The sequence below is a fragment of the Chelonia mydas genome, chromosome 4 (genome assembly GCF_015237465.2).
Source record: "Chelonia mydas isolate rCheMyd1 chromosome 4, rCheMyd1.pri.v2, whole genome shotgun sequence".
Lineage (NCBI taxonomy): Eukaryota > Metazoa > Chordata > Testudines > Cheloniidae > Chelonia > Chelonia mydas.
This window is the reverse complement of record NC_057852.1, coordinates 55,427,027-55,450,057: the sequence shown is the minus strand read 5'-3', so window position 1 is coordinate 55,450,057 and position 23,031 is coordinate 55,427,027. Positions and strand designations below refer to the sequence as shown.

At 41.5% G+C, this 23,031-nt stretch overlaps 1 protein-coding gene across 6 annotated transcripts in view; it reads right to left on the bottom strand.

The window, feature by feature from the left end:
• Positions 1–23,031, bottom strand: part of SMAD1 (SMAD family member 1) — a 70,613-nt gene that overhangs the window by 34,462 nt on the left and 13,120 nt on the right. For 2 of the 6 annotated variants that reach the window (XM_043545766.1, XM_027832345.3), the window contains exons 2-4: positions 6,898–7,168; positions 6,618–6,703; positions 3,931–4,545 (exon numbers count right to left, since the gene is read on the bottom strand). In XM_043545766.1, the coding sequence (XP_043401701.1) occupies positions 3,931–4,330 (400 nt within the window). In that variant the 5' untranslated portion in view covers positions 4,331–4,545; positions 6,618–6,703; positions 6,898–7,168. Of the gene's footprint in view, positions 1–3,930; positions 4,547–6,617; positions 6,704–6,897; positions 7,169–23,031 lie in introns of all 6 variants that reach the window. The other 4 variants (XM_043545767.1, XM_007070143.4, XM_037897344.2 and 1 more) reach the window with 3 other exon arrangements.

The following is a 23,031-nucleotide window of genomic DNA, read 5'->3' as shown; positions in this document are numbered from 1 at the left end:
GACAGAAGAGGACAGAAATAGAGAAAGGAAAGGAAACAAAGGTTCAGACAAAAAACAACCAAACCACTGAGAGTACTGAATGTGCCAATAAGATACTGAATAAAATACAACTTCAATTGATACAGAAAAGCTGCATTCTCCCTTAGATCTCTGTGCAAACATCCCACAAACATTAGTGGGACATCAACTGTGGATTGAGGAGAGTACAACCGCCCACCAACTGTAATAAAACATGAAATCTGTCCCTCTGCCTCCTGACACCCCAGTGCTAGAGTTTTTATACTAGCATGTCTAGACATTGCACAGGTCTCAGAACAGTGCTCTATTTTAATTATAAACTGCCAGTTCTCCCACTCCCATTCTCTTCACCTCTACTTAACTCCATTCCTGTCTGTCCTTACCCTCTCCTCCCCTGCACTGCTCCCCTCACTCCCACTTCCCTTGGCTTTCCATTTAACTGATCCCCTCCTAAGTCCTCCACCCCCAAAAACAGTGGAACTAACATACCATTTATCACCATTACATTGCTCACTCAGCTAGTGTATTTTACACCTTCCCCCACCCCATGGCCGTCTTGAATGTTTAGACAACATTGTCTCATTGTTTCATTGTACTCTCCCATCTCTCTGTATCCATCTGTTGTCTCTTGTCTTTTACTTGGATTGTAAGCTCTTTGGGGCAAGGACTGTATTTTTGTTCTACTGTGTTGGTACAGAGCTGAGCTCAAAGGGGTCTTGGTCCATGAGTAGGCGTCTTCGGTGCTACTGTAATATTACTACTCCTGATGACAATGATAATAAAATGCTTAGTTTCCTCGTGTCCATCATAATTTTATTTCCTTTTATAACTGGGGAAGAGTGGAAGGGACATCTGCCCATTTTACAGATGGGAAACTGAAGCTCAGGGAGAAGAAGGGCCTGATCCAAATTCCACCAAAGACTAAGGATATATCTAAACAATGATTAAACAGCCGCAGCTGGCCCAGGTCAGCTGACTTGGGCTTGCGGGGCTCGGGCTGTAGGTCTGTAAAACTGAAGGGTAGATGTTTGGGCTCAGACTTCAGCCCAAGCCCCGCAGCCCAAGCCCCACAAACCAAAGTCAGCTGACCCAGGCCTGCCATGGGTGAGTAATTGCTACGTAGACATATGCTAATTCAGTGGCTCTCAACCTTTCCAGAGTACTGTACACCTTTCAGGAGTCTGATTTGTCTTGTGTACATGCAAGTATCACCTCACTTAAAAACTAACTGCTTACAAAAACCAGACATTAAAAATATAAGTGTGTCAGCAAACTATTACTGAAAAATTGCTTAACTTTCTTATTTTTACCATATCAATTATAAAATAGACTGGAATATAAATATTGTACTTACATTTCAGCGTATAGTATACAGAGCAGTATAAACAAGTCATTGTCTGTATGAAATTTTAGTTTGTACTGACTTTGCTAGTGCTTTTTATGTAGCGTGTTGTAAAACTAGGCAGAATATCTAGATGCATTGATGTACCTCCTGGGAGACCTCTGCGTACCCCCAGGGGTATGTATACCCTTGTTTGAGAACCACTGCCCTAGCTGACTTCGGTGGCCTTTAGATCAGGCCCTAAAGCCTCAACTCAGCAAAACATTTAAGCACAAGTTCAAGTCAAAACTACACTCTGTTCAGCAGTTATTTCCAGAATATTTTGATTGAGAGGACTGCACTAGACTTTTGTGAACTTTTGAACATTTCCAAGGCCTCCTCAGTATTTGAATATATTCTGTCCTCCCTTTAGCTGTGAAAATGCCCTAAAAAACTGGAGCCTACCAGGTGATTCAATAAGAGTGTAGTTTTTCCTCAGGATGAGAACTCTAGAAAAGTAAAATGGGTTTTTTTTTTCCTTTCTTTCTTCTTTTTACTGCTCAACTAAAATCTTTGCATTCAAATATTTAATTGTACCTGGATAGCTTCTCTTTAAATGAGTATCCAGGAGTCAGAATGTGTAATATTAGCTTTATTTCCTTAAGACACTATTTAAAACAACAAAACTGAATAAAAGTGACAATGACACTAAATCCAGGAAGATAAGTAAATGGATGGTTTACAAGCTACCAGATACAACCGTGATGACATATTTTAGATGTTAAAATATACAGTAAGCCCTCTAATGTATTTGCCTATCTTGCTGCAGCATCATGAAGTTTTTGTAGTTTTTTTTAAAATACCGTGCAACAAGATGAGAACATTCTCAAACACCAAACCAGTAAGCTGCTGCCAAGATTAAATCAAGAAGAGTTAGCACAACGTTAAGTAACATGTTCTAATAGCAAATGTCTTATTGTTGCTCAATGACTTAAGATTTTTTTTTTTTTTTTTTTTTAAAGGAATCCAAGCCTTCAGCACATTCGGATACACCTGATCCAGCTGTCTATGCATAAAGGACAGAGTCAGAGACAACTGCTCATTTTAATGTCTCACATCTAAAGAACAGGAAACTGTGAAGAGGACATTCCTTTAAGCTTCTGCTGCACAAAATGTGCATGTTGTGGTATTAGTTTAGCTGTTTGGATTGTTTCCAAATTAATACTTAAATGATGAAAGGAAATATTATATAGCACCATAAATATGCATTGCACGTTACAAAACAGAGCTGCAAAAAACCGTGAACTATAAGGCCTTGTCTACAGTGTAGTTTTTAGCTATCTATGTAGCTATGCAAGTATAATTGCTCCGTTACAAATCCCTAGTATAGATGCACTGCACAAATATAAGCCATGATGAACTAGTGCATGGCAGCCACACTAGGGATTGTCACTGGTGCAACTACATCTGTACAGCTACACCAGTGGTGACTAAAGCCTCCTGTGTAGACAAGCCCCAAATAATTAAGCATATGCATAACTGAATTCATGTGAATATTTCCAGTGAACTGAATTGGACTACTCACACAAGCAAATAAAGCCTGTGCGTAAGAAGTGTTCGCAGGATTAGTGCCTTAAGAAGGCAAGAAGAGAAGGAGGTGGTGCCAAACAAGGATTTTACATTTTAAGAGTGGAAAAATGGGGGGAAAAAACCAACATCTGTAAAGTGCATGAAATGGATTTTAAAATTCTGTATGTGTATTTAGAAAGTAACAGACTATTGGTCACTAAAGCAGTATAAGCCAAATTGTGAACCTTTCTAGAAAGAATACAGAAATGCAACTACAGAACTATAGTAAAGTCTGTGCCAGTAGCTAGAATTCAACTCTGATCTGGAAGGTCCAAATCACTGCTGTGAAGTTTGTACACGTATATGCCACATCTTCCCACAGCACTACATTGTACAAAAAGACACTTTGCTGCCCTAAAGTGCTATTCCACTGATAAATATAACGATTATTTTGTGGAATCACCTAGTAATAGCCACATACCATCCTCCTAATTGGTTATCCCACTTCTAAACCTCAAGGATATAAAGATGAAAGGATCTCTTTGAGAATGAAAATTCTGACTTGGCCAAATGGTTGCCTATATTTTAATTTTTTTGTGAAAATTACAAGTCTGCACATCCAGCCATATTTGCAAAAAAGAGTTACCTGACTGTAATTTTGACTTTCAGAGCACTTTATGATTCATTAATCTGCAAGTCTGTATAAAACTTGTATGGAGAGGGTGAATGACTTACCTAATATTACACTCAGTGGCCAAGCTAGGAGAAGCCAGGCCTCCTGACTCCCAGTCCTGTGTTCAGACCACCCTTCCCTATAGCCATAGAACACGTTTACACACATTTATAGTCCCCAGCATGTGAAAGAGCAAGCTACTGTATCATCACTTCTCTTTGAAATTATGAGGAGTCTGAGATGTGACATTCATATTTGCTTAAGTTTAAGAGGATACCAGCCATCTGATCACTTTAATTACTAGACTTGTATGTTACTGTCTAGATAAGATTTGAGAGAGGGAACTTACCAGGACTCTCCACTCGTTTGTAGTGGTAGGGATTGATGCAAACCTCCTTCTGTTTTGAACCGAAGGGAAACTCACAGCATTCCAGTGGTTTCAGTTCATGATGGCTCTGGAGGTCTGGCCAGCGCCACACTCTACAGTAAATTACATGTGGTAGCCCTTTCCGGTGCGAAACCTGAAGCCTGCCATCCAGGGAACGAGGAATTGTAACACAGTTGCTGGGCTGACCTGGACAGCTTAATGCTTTTTCCAGTTCCTCCATAGCACCTTTTTTCTTCTTTAATTTTTTAACTAATGCATCAACAGCTTTCTCTGCCCATTTTTCTTCTTCATCCCCCTGCTTCCATCCCAGCAGCCTCTTAACTGCTGGGCTTGTGAAGGAGAATAAGCTTGTCACATTCATGGTGATCAACTCAGTCACACTGGATACTGAAGAAACCAGAAAAGATTGCCCCCTGAAAAATGGACACAGCAGATCCTGTATGTAAATGGACACCAAAGGTTTGCCTGAATTTATACTGTTCCCTTTGGCTTTCTGATTCTGAAGTCTTGAGAAACTGAAACTAACATTCCAGCTTGACAGAAGGGATCTTTGTGTTCCAAACTGAAGTCCAGCACCTAGAGGGAGGGGGAGGGGGGAAGGAGGGGAAGAGAAGAGAAACAATTTGTTTTTAGTAAGTGACAACAAATAAACATGTCTAGATGTGAAAGTGGAATGATAAAACACAAACAAAAAACCCCACATATCCAAGCGCTGACAGCCTTCAGAATCTGACTAAACTGGCAGCATCCAAATTATTACAGATCACAGATCCATCGATTTGTGCACATGATGCTGGAAGAGGGGTTCTCAAATACTTGAGCGTGAACCACATCTTGACAGGGAGTGAGTTTCACAGACCACTTCTCTTACCATTTACAATTGCACACGTTTCCCTTTTTAAAATAAATCTAAATAAAATTAAATCTGAAATTATGACAACTTGTGTTAAGGCCTAAACTCACTATGATTATCAGTTACATTAAATTTAATACTGCACTGTACATGTGTGCTGCTGAAGTTTTTTAGAAAGTCAAATCACTGAACCAGTAGGAGTCACTGGATAAGCACTAGGACCCAGAGTTTGCTGAAGTTCTAAACCAGCTTAAAAATTATTATTAATAATAGCAGCAGCCGCCTGTTTTGCAGGTCCAAAAGAATATTTTCTTCATTTTAGTTTATTCAACTAGTTCAGTTCAATGACTACTTCATTCAAAAATTAAGAAAATCAAATGGGAGTTTGAGAAAGCAGGAAAGTTTTTCTTCTTCTTATGTCGAAGGAAAAAAAAAAAAACAACCTGGTGTGCGCTGATGAGATTTACTAGTTCTAAAAAATCTTGAAGGACATAGTAACCAGAAACAATCAGTTCAATTCACTACCTACAGATATCTCCTCCGTTTATTAAAATCAGTTTTAAATTAAAAAAAACATGTTTTGATTAGCTTTTGCCCCCTTTTGTGTATCCAGCATATTTAAAGTGATTTTACTGAATACAAAAAATAAAAAATGTTGCATTTTAGTGCATTTTAAAAGAATTCCTATTTCCACCCAAACAGCATGTTGCAAATCAAATCACAAGTAAAAAATTAATCTAGTAAATTAATCATTCACCATTTTCTAACATAGTAAAAATATAAACGATAAGAACCTGAATAAATCTGTTAAACTATATAACTGCTTAAATAAATGTGTATAGATACAGTATATCTTCCTGGTTAGCAAAAAAGTACCAAATTTAGTGTAAAGGCTATGTTTAGTTGCAAATCAATGTTTTAATGTTACCAGCCAATGAGAATCAACCTTTCTTTATAAAACAAAAAAAGTGAAAATGCAAAACACAACTACAATACATTATTTAAATCAAGGTTTCCTTCTTGCTGATTTACATCATGATTAAAATGATTTAAATCAACCCAGCCTGCCTTCCATTCACAAATTTAACAGCCCTATGGAATTTATAGCAAATGGTTAGGTGGAAAAAGTATTTTTAGCGGTCTTCAGTTTAGCAGCTGATAACAAGGAGAGTCAGTAGCACATGACCATCCAGCATTCTGCAGACCACCAGCAATACAGGGACCAGTTTGAAAACCACTGCAACTAGAGTTTGTGAATACTGTGACCTGAAATAAATTAGGTCAGCTTGTTCATCTCAATACGTTATTTTTCGTTTAAAAAACTAACTAAAACCTTAACAAAAGATTTAAAACCAAGGATCTCTTTGTCAAGACCCATGTCACATTTAAAAAAAAAATGCAAGCCACACACGCAGGCTATAGGAAGTAGCCATCATGACTTCATATGGACCCCCTCCCAGGGGCCACATGACAGTTTCAGGTTCTTATTTTAAATCATGAAGTTCAGCAGAAAAGTTATGATGAAAAGACAATTTTAGATAACTGGGGTAACCTGTTGCGATCCAGAAAAAAAAAGAAACAAAATTAAAAGCAACAAGATGTAATCACATGCAGTTTTGAACAGAATCATACACCGAGTCTTCAACATTAATTTGTAGTATCTAACAAGAGATATCTTTAAAGTGACAGAAGCGATGTGTTACCAGATATATTTTTACATTTATTTTCTGGACTCTGCCAGAATGAGGATTTGTCACCAGTTTATTCAGTGGTTTTGCCATATCTATCAACATACCTGGAGTACTTTCAATTAAAATGAAACACCGTAAAGTATTTTGTCATGAAAATGTTATCAGATAACAATGTTGCTCTTGAAGTTATCTGAAATACAAAAAATGGAAAAAAATTATGTCAACACCGTTTATAACTAATCCATGTCTGTTTATACTTGGTGCTAGTTTATCCCACTCTTAAGAAAACTTTAAGAATTCAAGTAATCAAATTTTGTACAATATTGTCAATGAAATGGAAGATTTTCATGAGCCTGGAGCAAATTTAAGAATATATTCAGTTACCTGGACATTTGCTGTATTATTTCATGAACTCAAACTCAATTACCACCACTGAATGTGCTCTGGATATGATTTATCCTTATGTGTACTGTGAAGTGCTCCATTAAGTGCTGTGGTGAGTTAAGAACCTCATCAGTAGAGCGCCACGTGTGGTTAGAGTATAACGGGCAAGTCATGGAAGTCAGTCTTGACTCTCAGAATACTCTCCAATATGTAAAAATAAGTGTTATATTGCTCTGATCAGATTTCCAAAACTCCACAGACTAAAGCTTTCCTTAAAAAAAGAAACATAACAGGTTAAAAGTTTCAATTTAAAAAAAGCCTTCTCTATGTTACTACAAGCTTAGTTTATTCCTCATGAAATAATTTTAAAAGTTAATATTCCACTCTTTGTGTCAATCCTTCCAGATTGGACAATGAAAACACACATCAATTTCACTTTTATTTATAGTCTGCTTTCAGAGTCACATCCACTAGCACAATACTACAAGTTTCAAATGGCTAAATAAATAAAAATAAAAGAAATTGTTTTTAATTTATTTAGGTAACTGTTTCCATTAGAATGGAAAGATTTTAAGCTATACAATTTTATTTTTACAAGTCCTAAATCTTGGGCCTACATGTAAGCGGGGGAATAGTCCCGCTGTTGTGGGGAACTTTCCTGGCTTCTGCACTACCCCGGTGAAGTGGGCTAGTGGAATTGGGAGCGAGGACTCAGATCCTCTCTTTACCCAGTGGCCTCCCTGCCCTTGAGGACTCCCCGTCCACTCTCCTGTCTGGCAGAGTCCTCATAACCCCAACAAGGCTGGGCCCAGGATTCCTGGGGGGCTCAACCCCCAACCCTGCTGTGGTCACCTAGGACAGGGGCTAGGGTGTCCCCGCTCTGGGGTACTCTCTCTGCACTGGGCAATTCTCTGACCCACTGACCATTACATACAAGTTAAAGCAAATGCAAGTTATTTAATCAACAATTAATTTTAAAAAGAATAAGGAAAAATGGGAAAGGTTAAAGGAAACACATCAACCCGCTCTATGGCAGGGAACATCACAAATAGTGTCTCTGGAACGTCAGGGCAGTTCACAGTCTGTTCCTTGTAAGTCCCAGGCCGCCTTCTCAGGCCCTGGCTGTGCTGTAGGGATGCTGTCGTGCTCTGGTGGCGGCCACACGCTCTCAGGCTCTAAGTGGTAGGACCCTTCTTCCCAGTGTCACCCCCGCCCTGTCGGGGTCATGATCCAAGCCTGACCTGCAAAGCCTCTTGGCTGAGGTGTCTCCCTGTGCTGGGCCCGCTGCCCAGGGTCCCCCTTGGTTTCCTCAGCTGCTCACCGCACCCAGCTCTAGACTGCTCCAGCCCAGCTCCAGCACTCTGTCTCAGCACTGCTGCTCTGCCTTCAGCTCCCTGGGCTGCTTCTTTGGCCCCTCTGCCTCTGGTTGCTACAGCTCTGCTCCCAGGGCAAGTCTGCTCTCTCTGGGCTGTGCCTCTGGCTTTGGGGCTGCAGCTCTGCTCCCAGGACAGGGTCTGCTCTCTCCGGATCTGGCACAGCTCTGCTCCCTAGCTTAGCCTGGGCCCCTGCTTTCTCCTTAGTTCAGCCCCACTCTGTCTGACCCAGGCAAATCCAGCTCACGGGACCTCCCTGGCCTCCTGACTCCCTGATTAACCTGCCCGCCCTGTCATTCAGGCTGACCTGGAGCATTGGCCTCTCCCCATTGTTCCTGGGGACTGTCAGTCTCAGGGTCCCGATTTCCCATCGACCCTTCCCCCTTTTTAGTACTGGGAACTAGCAACTAAAACACCCCCACTGAATGTTAGTAAGGGGGCAACAGTCCCCTTACGTACATAATGGTGTCCTTTTAATGTCAGTTGCTGAACATTAACTAGCTGTGGGTATCTTTTCATTTGGGCTTCATTTATTGTTATTGAACTGCTTTAACACAATAGGTCAAATCCTGTTTGCCTTTCACAAACTAGTAGTCTCACTGATTCTAATGGGACTAATGTGGAAGGCGAACAAGATTTGCAATTTTTTCTTGTTTTCAAAAATAACTCCATCATGGTTTTAAAAGGTAAGTGTCATATCAAGGTATTCTGTACATTTAGTTGTGGCTAAAGACAAATACTTTATAGAAGCAAGGACTTATACACTAGTTCTACAAGACTCAACAGGACTTTCAAAAACATCCAGATGTGGCCTAGCCCAGCACCATGCGCAGAAATAGGTTAGTGCTAAGAACTCTTGAAAATCCCACATTTATATTTCACCCATCTATGCTACACTGCATAACAGCACAGTCTAGAGCAGGGTTTTATGAACCACATTTCTACCCCTTCAAAATTCCTTTACGTCCCTGTGGCAACTGCACAGAAAAATATTAGAAAAGCCTGTATTTTTAGCCATCATTGAAGTGCATGAAATTTAGCAGCTGGAAATGCCAGCATCATATGACTAGCCAGCTCTCTATGGACATGCACCATAGTTGGCTTTAGTATTGCTTTTTTTAAAGTTACTTACATTTTGCTACGCTGGATAATCTATTCAAAATAAATGGGACAAAGACAACACACATTTCTAAATTAATTGTGTTGAAACTGCTATACACCAAAGTCTGCTATGAACTGCTCTAACGCAGAATTCCAATGTCAAGACAGTATTAAACTAAAAAAAGATAGCGTAGGTGGAGTTTTTTCATTTCCAAGAATTATAAAGTGTATCCATGGTTCTGAGCTTTTGCCAGTACATTCCGTTTTCCTTTCTGCCACTTTTGGTTTTTGCAATGCATCATTTCCTGTATTGCTTTTACACAAAGTGGTCTTATCAGTTTAAAGTGCAAAATAAAGATTAACACATGAGTCAGCAGATGACAGATTTTCTCCTCTCTTCCGCAGAAAATACACATGCCCTTCTGGGGGAAAAAAAAAAAAAAAAGGGTATGCGCTCCTAGTAGCTAAGTCACTACCAGTCCTTGAAGATAAATATGTTTATCCACAAGGTATTGTACAATCAGAAAAATAAGATGATCTCCATGTGATCTTGACCCTGGTTTAAAGGAAATCTAGTTCCTGGCCAGTTAGCAACCACTCCTTATGTCAAACCACACATACCTTTATTGTGTATTCTGAAGCTGAAATCAAACTTATTTCAAATGCAACTACCTCTCTGTATTTTTTTTCTTCACTTTAGCTAGCTTTAGTGTTTAGTCTTTGGACCTTACAGAAATACTTAAAAAACAAACAGTTTAAAACAAAACTGCCACAAACAGCTGTGTTACTTGCTTTGTATTTAAACAAAACTCAGCTAGGCAGCTTCCCGAACAATGAGATTATTTTTCTTTCTAGCCTCCAATGAAGAGACAATTATAACTAAAAATCTGTCAGCAACACTGAGTGGCTAGTTTGATGGTGAATATTTTACTGCCTTCAAATGCCCACAAGACAGTCTGTAGGAATCTATCCTCATTTGGATAAGAGGTTGTTTTTTGGCAGGTGGGGAGAGGGGTCAGGACAATCAAATTACCACCACTGATGGAGGAAGGGAACCAACTCCTAGCCCCAGGTTCAAACAAACAAGGAGGTAGCTTTGACTCTTGTACTGACTTTAGTGTTTACTTTAATGCTCAGTGGGGCAGACAAAATAAAGAATTCCAGTAAAAAGGTTTTAAAATGTGTACAACTCAAAAAAAAATAAAAAAAATTCAGGCATAAAAATTGTGAGAGTGCCAAGGGGGAATGGAAATCAAGAGAATCCACACAACTGCTAAGAGAGGTTTTTTTCCATTCATTTTTCCACACTTAGTTCCATGGTTCTTTTCTCAATCTTCATTAGTTATTAATGGCATAAAGAAATAATAGGACAAGGGATTTTAATTTGCTTCTTAGAAAATAGTAATTTGATTCACTTCTCTGAAAGAAGCTCACATCTTCACAGCAATTCATTTCTTTCAATACAATATTTAGCGCTTGCAACAGAAATCAGAGTGGCTCCTCCCTGCTTTTGGTTCCCACTTTGCTCCCTGCAAAAATATTTTCCCACACAAGACTATGCCCTGGTCTACATTTAAAATTTAGAGCGACCTAGTTACAGCACTCAAGGGGGTGAAAAATTCATACACCACGCTGAGTGCTGTAGTTAAGTAGGCCGAACCCCAGGTAATGTAGACCTGGCTAGGTCAACAAAAGAATTCTTCTTTTGCCCCCCATTCTTGCAGCAACCAGTGAAAAGATTTGTTTTTTCATGTTGGAACTAGGTCATGGGAGAATTGAATGTCACTGATTCAATTATAACTGTAGTATAGATGGGGTATAAACTATTATTACAAGTACCATGGATCAGAGTATTGCACTATAATGGACCACAGAATTTCTCCCAGTAAGTTTTACCAATTTGTATATTAATTTTTGTTTGGAACCTTACAGAAAACAGACCAATTTTCACACCTTTAAGTATGACCAACTATGCATATCCAATCTTCCTTCAGTGGGAGCTGAGAGAAGTCCTCAAAGTGGGCAACAAGAGATTTTATTGTTGGTAACACCAGTTTACCCTTCTGAACTACAGATTCTGATAACTTTACTTACACTAAAGAGCAACTTCACAAGTGCTCCTGGTGAAGTCACTGAGATTACTCAGGGAGTGAAGTACCATCCAATGGGCTCAAATTAATAGCAAACACAAGCTAAGTCCTGAAAGAACAGAAAAGCCTCTAAACCAAATAATTTGGACTACAGCCTATCTTTTTTACATAGTTCAGATAAACTCCATTTATGACCATTTTATAATTTAAAAAAAAAAAAGTCAGCTTCTAACAAGCTTGTAAATCACAAGATAAGCATTTTAGATGCCAAATTCAGTACTAAAAAAATAAAAAAAAATCAAGAGGTAAAAAGGGGGAAATGTGTCTTTCCTTTTTATCATAAAGCCCCGATGTGATTTTTTTAAGTAAACACAGAGCATTCCCTTTCCTGACAGTATGAACTGTCTTTAAAAAACAGGTGTTGTTTACAACAAACACCACCACACACACACACAATCTGTGTGGGTGTGTTAATACACACAAAGGCAGGATAGCTGAAACCTCTTCCTATATTTAGATCTGTCTGGTCAGCTGTAATTGCATAATTTAATCAGGACCCTCTACAGCGGAAATACATCCATATTCATCACAGGCATCAAAGGAAACATCTTTACAACTATATCCTTTTACAAACCAATGCATGGTCCCACGCCATTCTCCCAATTGTTGAATTCCTCCTTTGGGAAGAGCATGGAATTTTATTTCTTTTGATCAGTTGAAAAAAATCACTTCCCTCTAATTCTGCACAGTAGGGCAGGAGGGGTTTCCTTCACAGGTGAGCTGTTGATTTGTCTCTTTCAGGAATTTTTATTTTTTAATGGTTAAAATGCACATTTAAAATGCAAAGGAAAATTTGAGAAGCTAGATCATCATATGTTAAAATCAAGTTTGTAAGACAAAATTTATTTTGTCTTTTATTCCGGAAGGCAGCACAGTCCAGTGCATATGACATGGGACTGGGAGATAGAATAGAACCATAATCTGCTGGTCTATTTTAGGATTTGCCTACAATGGGGTATTTTGCATCAGAATAGCTATATCAAATGCAAACCCAGTGAAGCTGCAATGACACAAGTGTCTTCACGAAGGGTTTGCACTCATGCCTCTATACAGGTAGCAAAAACAAAGAGAGAGTGTAGAAAAGCCCTAGAATTAAAGTCTGATCCTGATCTCATGTATCTGAGATTAAGTCATTTATCTCTGCATCTCAGCCTCCTCATCTCTAAAATGTGGATAGACAATGCTTTACCAAAGTACACAAGACAAAATCTGAAGGAAAAAATAAAATTTATACAGTAAGATATGTTTTAATCAAAGCTCAGCAACACAGAAACTGGCTCCTCAAAACCAAGCCAATATTATTTTAAATAATCATTTAAAATATCTGCTTTTAATAATTATCTTTACAAACTCTTGAAATAGCTCCTTCCCTTTCATTTTACTACTAAAAAAAATTTCCACAGCTACATGCATAACATTTACCTCCAAAGCATTTCTTGGCAAGAAAATTCTCTAATTTTTTTTTTCAATTTATAGAATCAATTTTATAAAACTTTAAATCACCTTTATATTAAATACAATATAGACCAATCATTACTTTATCTCCTCAGCTACTTCATTTTAAAGAAAGATCTGAGTTTTATTAAATTCTTTGGTTAAAATTGTCCAGCAGTCCCTTTAAGTGTTGTAATAAGAACCCATCTGACCCACAAATGTAGCATTCTGAACAAAGAAAGTGTTTAAAGACAATATAGCTTCAAAAGCCAAGTTTATACAACCACTGAAATAAACATCAAGATCTGCCAGATTTCCACCCTCCAATGAAAGTCTGTTTAACTACTGCATGCCATTAGTGGTCTCTTGAAAACCAGGTCTGGACTTCCACATTACATTAGACCAGCTCAGTCTGGGCTTACAGAATAATCAGTGACCAGCAGCTACACTTTCAAATTGCAGGAAGTGCTCTTTGGCGCTCTCTTTTATTCAATATTTGTCAACCCACCTGAGTATGCCATACTCTTAAACAAAAGAGGCAAAGATGGGAAAGTCTGGAATTTCTTTATAGCTCACAAACTGAAGATTTTTTTTTTAATTGGAGATTTACAGGAGAAAGAGCATATCTATGCATCCTACAGTGGTTGGTAGACTCAGGAAAGACCAGATCAGAAAGCTTAGCTATTCATATTCAGATTGTTTATAAACAAACAAAATCTCAAAAAAACAAAAACAAAAAACTAATAATCACAAAACCAAACAAACCAGCCTACTCGATCCCAGGTGGTAGTGACCAAAACTCATGTTGTGTGATGTGAGAACAAACACGTTGGGCTTGTCTACACTAGAAAGTTACATCGTTTTAACTATACCAGCATAATCCCCCTAATATAGATGCTGTTTGTCAGTATAAAGTGCCTTACACCATGTGGAAGGGGAAATAAATATACTTGATATAAGCCACCTTTATACCAGTATAAATGCAGAAACACTAGGGCTTTTACCAGTATAAATACTGGTTTCACACACACACACACACACACACATACACAACCTGAACCAAAACAGTTATACTGGTTAAACTGAAGTATAGATCACTGTTATCAGTTTATCCCCAAACTGGCAAATGACCCCCGGACACAAAGACACCATTTGAGACTGGTACCCTTGTTGATATCAAGGACAAAGACTGAATAGGTGGGAAAAATCAAGACAGTCTCATTCCTTGAGGTGGTCCCTCCACATAAGTTTAATGCCTTAACTCTCAGGTCTGGTCTATACTTAACTGTTTTACTAGCATAGTTATGCAGGTTAGGAAAACAATTTTTTTACATTTACATAGTTATGCCAGTAAAAGCCCTAGACTAGATGCAGTGATAGAGGCAGTGTTACCTAATGGCTAAGAACTTGGAAGACCTGGGTTCTATTCCCAGCTCTGCCAAAGACCTGCTGGGTGACCTTCGGCAAATGATTTCACCCGTGCCTCAGTTTACCCACCTTTAAAATAGGGATAGTGATACTTTATAAAGTGCTATGAGATCTACTGATGAAAAACGCTATACAAAAGCTAGATATTATTATACCTTATGCTGGTGCCCTGAAATGGCATAAGCTATCCCTGCATAAACACTTGCATACTGCTATAATTGCATCCACACTAGAGGCTTCTATCAGTAGAGCTATACAAGTAAAATTACACCAGCAAAACCCTTACTATTGCCCCAACCAACTGTCCCACACCATGCAGGGGGGTGGCAACACAGCTATAGGCAATTTGGCATGGACAAGAATCATGCTGCTATTGCTGCAGGGCCCAAGGGCAAGCACTCTCAGGCTGAAACCCGCAGCACAAGCCCATACTACTCTCACTGATCTCAACCAGTCCTATGACAAATGGAGACTTCGTAATCACTGCCTCCAAGGAATGATACAGCAAGGATCCAGGAACCTTGGATGTGCTCCTCCTTTTTAAAAATCACAAAAAAGAAAGACATGGGCCTAAATTTGAGGAATAAAATAAAGCTAGAAAATTGATGAATGAAGCAAAAATAGCTAGCACACCTTGAAATCAAGGTATTTATACACAATTGCATGCCTACTGTTTTCTTCTGTCCCGAACATTAAGGCCTTGGAGGATTTTGCTCCAAGGGTTGGAGGCACTGAAATACAGACAGTAGCGAACAGATCACACAGCACACTATAACAGGATAATTTTAAAGGAAGTGAAAAAACATGACCCTACTATGCTTACAGGAAATACAGATGTTTTATAATAAAAGGAAACTGTTACAGTATATTCTCCTGGTCTTCTGGTTGCTTCTGTGGGTTATTTTGTTTATGCCCTAGAACAGAAATCAAGACAAGTAAAAGTCACTAGGTATCATTTTCTTATCTGAGCTTCTCCATTATTAATGTGCCCTACATTATTCTAAACCAAGAAATATTACTTGGGGTGATGGGTGCATTTGCACCTTTTTCACACTAATTGACTGAGAGCAGATAATCAGTTCTCCAGGACAACTGCAGAACTTCAGTGAGCTCCACTAACATGTAATTAGTTACTGACATTTTCTAACTTAGCTAGGAATAGTCACATGCCAAATCAGGTCCTCTCTCCTTTGCAGATAGACCATATAAAGCTAAGGACAAGAACTGAACTGCATGAGTTTTTGGTAACTGGTCATGCCAATATCTTTTCTGCGCCACCACCACCACACATGCTGACAACTTGTGCTTAAAAAATAAATAAATGAACAAAACAAAAACACTTTTATAGTAAACAGGTGGTGTTCAAGAGGATGTACTCTGTGCGGATCCCACTGTAGGTGTACATACACCCCGCATGCGCAAGATCACAGACTTGTGACCAGCAGTGTCTGTTGAGGCCATGCAACGCCCCCTCATTCTCCTCTCTCATACAAGAGCATAAAGGACGGGGCAGTTGCAACAATCTCTCAGGGTAGTTAAGAACTGCAAAATAAACAAGTGTGGCGATAGCCTGGTCCTATCTACACAAGAAAACAACCTCCTGAAGCATGTGTAGTAGTTTCTTCTTCTGGTGGTGGTTTCAGCAAGAGGACAGGAAGCTTGATCGACAGTTTAGATAAAAACTGAGAACACTTTAGGAAAGAACTTCAGGTGAGGTCTTGGCACGACCTTGTTCCTGTGGAGAGTTGTAATGGAGATTTAGCCATAAGCATTTGAAGCTCGCTCACTCACTCGGCTGAAGTCAGAGCCCACCAATAAAAACAAGCTTCAGAGCGAGGTCGTGTGTGGAACATTCTGAGAAGGACCACACTGAAGTCCCAGGTTCTCTGATTGGTGATGTAAAAGTTCCTTGATAAACTTTAATACCATGGAGTGAGACACAACCAAACAACTATACAGGCTGGTGGCAAGGTGAAATTGCCGTGAGGTAGCCCAAATAGAGCTGAGTGGAAGCGCAGCCTGTTTCAAGCATAAGAGGTAGTCATGGGTGTTAGGTACTAAGGTCTGAGCAGGGTCCAGACCATGCTTGGCCACCTGTATGGAGAATCTCTTCCATGACTACGTCCATCTGATAAATATTTCCCTATTCTGAACAACAATTTCCTGGACCTGGAGGGAGTAGACAGTATCTGTGGTACTCAGCCAACCAACAGCTGTACTGTCAGATGCAGTGACCCCGGGTCTGGATACAGTATTAGGCAGTGGTGCTGTGAGATCAGGTCCAGATGGCCCAGAAGCTGGCTTGGTGACTGAATGGATATTTAAGAGATCTGTCAGCCAAAATTGTCTTGGCCAATAGAGAGGCAATCAGAATGACATGACCTTATCTCTGCTGATGTTGGAGATCACACTGGGAATTAGGTGAACAGGTAGAAAGGCATGGAGCAAACCTCCATCCCACTGTAGGAATGGGCTTATTCCACATATGGAACAAAATTTCTAATATATGACATTGTCCTTGCTGGCAAACAAGTCTATCAGGAAAATCCTCAAAGACAGAATATCAGCTCCACTATCGATCTGTGCAACGACCATTCATGGTTGGTCACAGATTGACTGCTCAGGACATCCACTAGGTTGTTGTTGACTCTCAGGAGGTGAAGGGCCATTGGTGTCACCTTGTTCTGGTGACATCAAGTCCGAAACTAGATGGCCTCCCAGACCACAGGGGTGAGAAGAAGGTGCCCTTTTTTTGTATGTAGTGCATATCTGTGTTGTCCATGAAGATCTGCACTACCAAATTCCAGAAGACATGCTGGAGCTCCACACAGGCCAGCCTGATAGCTCTGTGCTCCAGGACAGTCATCTGTCTCCAGAAAAGTCTATGGATCAGGTCCTTTGAATTTGTAGATGGTCCAATGAGCTCCCCAGCCTGCCCCGACACCTCCATGATCAGGGTCTTTGTCAGGGAGGCGACTGAAAAGGATACTTCTCTTAGTGTGTTTGTTGGGTCCACCCGCCAAGCCAGCTCTGCAATGACATGCTGGGAGCACTGAAACCATCCTGTCTAATATCTTGCTGGGGAACAGACTGACCTGGAGGGGCCACAGATGAAGTCCAGTAAGCTGTGGTGTCATGTATGTGCATGCTGACATGTGGCTAACATTGCGAGACAAGTCCATGCTGTTGTAGTCTGTTTTAATGTCAGCTGAAGATTGAATGGCTGTAACGTCTGGAACCTGTCCTCCTAAGGCAGATATGCATTTTCAGATCTGGAGTTCATCATGGTTCCTATGAGGGAGCAAGAGATGATTTTCATTATTCACTAGCAGGCCCAACTGAGCGAACAGGCATATAGCGCATTCCAAACTTGCTGCAGTCTCCTGCTGTGATCTCCCTCTGAGCAGCTGGTCATCCGGATAGGGGTAGAAGTGGGCCTTCTCAGGTGGGCCACTATCACCAGCAGGCATTTTGTGAAGATTCTTGGTGCTGTGGAGAGCTTGAATGACAGTATCTTGTACAGGTAATGAGTTTGGTCCCCCCACAATGTGGTTCCCCAGTGATCTCAGGGTGGCCCTAGCATCCTTTAAGGAGTGGAGCGATCATCAGTTCTTTTATTAAAGATCTCCACCTCCCTCAAATGGGAGGTCTTGTATGGTGTCCTGGATCTTTTCTGATATTCCTGATGCTAAAAGCCAGGAGGCCCGCCTCATGGGTATAGCCAGTGCCATCAGTCTGACCACCACATCAGCAGCATCGATGGCTGCCTGTAAGGCTGTTCTGGCAAGCATCTGGCTTTCTCTAATGATCTCCTTTAAACTCCTCCCCAGCATCCTGCGGCACTTGCTCCAAGAAGAGAGGGATCTCTGGCAAGCTCTAGGGTCACTCAAAGAATAGCGAGGTAGTATCCCTGCTTGATGCTGGGAGGAAGGTATAGTGTGATGGTGGTGGTGAGGAGTAGTATTCTTTAAACACTGGAGCTGAGGGGTGATTTCTCTGCTTCAGAGCCCAGTGCTGTTAAGGTGCCAATGATGCCCCCACACAGGATCTTGATGACTCTGGGGGGGGGGGGGGGGGGGGTGGACCTTGGTCCCATAATTATCACCACAGTAAATACTTCATCCGTGCCACCCTCCAGGCACAGATTTAGGCATCCTGTCCTTGGAAGAGTGATTTATTTTCTCCTTTCTCTGGGCAGTGCCTCTCTATGCTGGGAGCTGTGTCTGGCTCTGCTTGGCCCTTCTTTTCAGCCTTACCTTTGTGTTGAGGCACCAGTGCAAGACCCAACAATAGCTGTGCTGTTGACTGAGGAGCCAGTGCAGAGGCCGAGGCCAGTGCTGAGTTATTGGCACTGATGTCAGAATGGTAACAGTGTTGGGGTTGAGATAGCAGCAGTTGGTAGAGAACCACTGGCATCGGCTATGCCCATTGACAAGGGATATAAGTCCATAAAAGGTAAGAAAGGGCTTCAAATCTTTGAAAGCTGAGAGTCCAACATGGCAGTTCGCTCAAGACACGTCACCCAGTTGTACCGGAGGAAATGGGGAAAATCCTCCTGTTTGTTGGGTGGTTTTTGTTTGTTTTATTCTTTGTTTTTTGTCAGAAATTTCCAAACAATACAGTTAATCAGAGATAAGGGTGAATAAGTATTTCTTCAAACTACGCATAAAAGAGGAGTCTGAAGTAAAAGAAGGGTAGCAGGTCAAACAGTCACCAGGTTCCATCTTGCTGCCATGGGCAGTAAGGGGGAACTGCAGTAGGGTCGAGGCTGCTCTACCCTTTATCCCCTTGAACAGGAGCATGAGGTGGCACAGGTCACATTCATGGTGCTGACAGCAACACCTAGTTAAAAAAAAAAAATTCCAATCTTTGGGCACCTAAATACTCAAAGAGCCACCTAAGCTTTCATTTACACAAAACAAATAACTCCCTCACCCAACAGTTCAGTCCCCATATGCACAAAGATGGCTTTAGATAATAAAATCGAAGGTTTGGTCTACATTAGATAACTAGTTTGTTCCCCCTCAATCACTTGAAATAAATGTACTTTACATTCATACAAAGTGCTTCTTCCTGCAATAATCGGGGCTCTAAGCAGTGATGAGCTGCCAAAAGCTTAACAACCGGTTCCCTCCTCACCCCACGAGGGGGTCGTGGCCCGCCCCCACCCCTGCCTCATCCAACCTCCTCCCCTGTTCCCTGACTGCTCCTGGAACCGAGCAGGAGGGTCTCGTGGGCCACTACGTTACCCTGCCCCTAAGAGAGGTGGGGAGTCCTGGCGGTGCTTACCTGGGGTGGCTCCTGGGAAGCATCCAGCAGGTCCCTCTGGCTTCTAGGGGCAGGAAGCGGCCGCTCCCCCCACTGATCACATCAAAAGTGGCGCCTTAGGCACCGACTCCGTGGGGGCTCCGGGTCTGGAACACCCACGGGAAAAATTTGGTGGGTGCAGAGCTGACTATGGGTGCCGCTCCCCGCCCCATGCCCAGCCCCAGCTCACCTCCGCTCTGCCTCCGCCTCCTCCCCACTCTGCTTCTCTGCCCCCCACCCCCGGCTTCCCACGAATCATTTGTTTGTGAGGGAAGTCCTGGGAGGGCTGAGAAGCAGGCGGTGGCTTCACGCTCAGGCCCAGGGAGGCAGAGGCGAGCTGGGGCAGGGAGCGGTTCCCCTGCGCGCCTCCCGCCCTCCTCTCCCCCAGTTACCTGCTGCGGTGTAGGTGGCCCTCCTCGCGCCCCCCGCCCCAGCTCGCCTCCGCCTCCTGTGCCTGAGCGCAAAGCCGCTGCCTGCTTCTCAGCCCTCCCCGGCTTCCCGCACGAACACCTGATTCGCAGGAAGCCGGGGGGGGGAGGGAGGGAGGGCCGGGCGTGGAGAAGCAGAGCGGGGCGGAGCGTAACTCAGGGGCAAAGGCGAGCTGGGGCCAGGGCAGGGAGCTGCCGGTGGGTGCTCTGCACCCACCAAATTTTCCCCGTTGGTGCTCCAACCCCGGAGCACCCACAGAGTCAGTGCCTAAGGCGCCACTTTTGGCCGGTTCTAAAAGGGCGTCTAAATTTAACAATCGGTTCCAGTGAACCGGCTCCAGCTCGCCACTGGCTCTAAGGGATGTTCCAAACAGGCCTTGATTTTTAGGGATAAACAACTGAGTCTGAATCATTTCAATGCCCATGCAGATCAAGCTGCTTGATAAAGTGTTTAAAATAGTTCTCCCACCATTGGGGGGCAGGGAATGCTGGGAATAGAGCTATCAGCTGAAGCTCACAGCTGCCTCTGCCAACAAACCTTCTGCAGTTCACCAGCTCAACACTCCTGCCATTCCACTCTCCACCTATTGAAATACTAGCCACTCCATAGGTCTCTTCAGCTCTTCCTCCAACCCCCAAACTCGTGTCCACGGCTGTTCAGCCACCTGTGGTTTGGTGACCGCAAGCCCCATTCTGACGGTTCACTTGGGGTTGATCAAATTGTGACCTGTAGTTACTAAGCCAGGGGTAGTCTATTTTTTTGTCAATGTCCAAGATCTCTTGATCAAGGTATAGTCAAGGTCCAGAAAAAAATAATAAAACAACAAAAATAATAAATAATAAGTAAATAAAAAGATTTTGGGGTCCATTCAAAAACAACTGGCAGTCTGGATTTGGCCCCCAGTCTGCCTATGACTACCCCTGTACTAAGCCAGCTGTGGTTTGCCAGCTGGTGATAGCATTAGCATGATGATAAAGGTCAATTCTAGGAGATATCAGTCCAAGATGGCTCCACTGTCCCTTGCCCCATTACTGACTCCCAGCCTCAGGAAGGTGCCCACCCTCCCTGCTACAGCTCTGTTCTATTAAAGAGGGCAAGCACTAATTGAACAACATCCTGCCACCCAAAAAAAGGCAGAGACCCCAGTCTTCCCACCTGCCAGTTAGCCAGGAGATTGAGAAGGGGGAATGCTGGTGGAGAAATAGGGCCTTTTCTGTGGGAACATTATGAGGGGCTTAGGTGCTCCTCCCCTCACCTTCCCCCACTGCTCTCCGTCCACATGCCACAGGTCATCTGCCAGATGAGGACACAAATGGGTAGCATTTCTGGTTGGGAGAATGGGAAGAAGTGGAAGTGGGTGAATGGTCAGGAAGGGACTCTCAGCCAGTAAGCTATGGGAAATTCACTGGCAGATTTGTCTGAGGTTTTAGGACAGTTACATCAAGGCTAGGTTCTAGGTGCGCTACAAATGTTAATGATGGTGTACCCAACTATGTCACGTACCCGATTACATCTGACAGGGCTTTATGCAGTTCTATATACACAGCAGGATATATAAGCCAGGGACATACTTATGAACCATCTGTTAACAATAAGAACGGATTGGAAGAAAAGGAAAAAAAACTGAAAATTTTCAAAAGTCAATACTTTTTCCATTGGAAATAAAGGACATATTTTCCAGTCAGCTCAACTGACTGTTACATGGAAAATAGCTGTGTGTGGATTCAGCCATATTATTACCTTCTTACAAATTCAATAAGAAAAAAAGTGGTTCAGCCATTTTACAGCTACTTGTGAACAAAAGCAGTTAATTCAATTTTTTTTCTCAAAACTATCTTGAACAAGTTATTCACCTCAAACAAACAAGTCAATAGGTCTGAAACTGAACTGATAGGGGACTAGAGAAGTTCTGTGATGCTTCTAAGACTGTCTAGTCCAACAATTCAATTCATCAGGATAGTAACTGTACTGGTTACCCTAAAACTACATCCAAACAAAACACATAGCCAGTTTAAAATACAAGTAGACGTTTTTCCTAATCACTGACACAATTACCTTTTGCAACACTTAAATGGCAAGCACTTGTAGACGTGTAGAATGACTATTACAATAAGACAGCACTGCAATACAATTGTGTATTTATATACAAAAACGTTTCAGTCATCAAAATACATGGTCCACATCCATATTTTAATAATAATTATAGGCGAACATGATTTCTCTGAAATGATTCAGAGGGACTAGTAGTGGCAAATCCTGTCATATAAAGATGGCTTCACTGTGTAGAGAGAAAAATGGGGAGGGAAGTCACACCTTTCTGGGGGGTTTTTTGTTTTGTGTTTTTATTTATTTTAATATCTAATCTCAGGTTCTCCCTTCTCTCTCTTAGCTAGAAACTCTGGCATATTCGGTACTGTAACAAAGATCTCCCTTCCAGCAAATAGAGGTATAAAAAGTATTCTTTTTAAACTGGCGGTTCATTCAAATGCCCCAATCAGGATCAGGATCCTGTGTTAGGAGAGGTGCAAATACACGGGATGACACTACATCTGGCCTAAAGAGTTTACAATTGCAAATTATTAGACAAAATTTCAAGGAAGCAGAAAATATATTTAAATAAATTTGAGGCCATTTTCACAGATAACAAGTGGCAAAAAAGTGTTACTTTAAAGGTGACCTAAAAAGCAAGAGTGATTGCTTCCTAAATTTCCTTATGAGAAAAATCTAAAAGGCCTTGAAAAAGGTAGGTGGTGGTTTATCAATTCCCTGGACTCTGCAGTACTTGATAGTCATTAGCTTACAGTGGTATATCATCATCAAACGTCTTACTCCTCCCTCTTTCCTTCATTAGCAGATGTTTGTAGTAAAGCCAGCCTTTGTTTTTAAGAGGACTCTGAAATGGATTCTTAAAA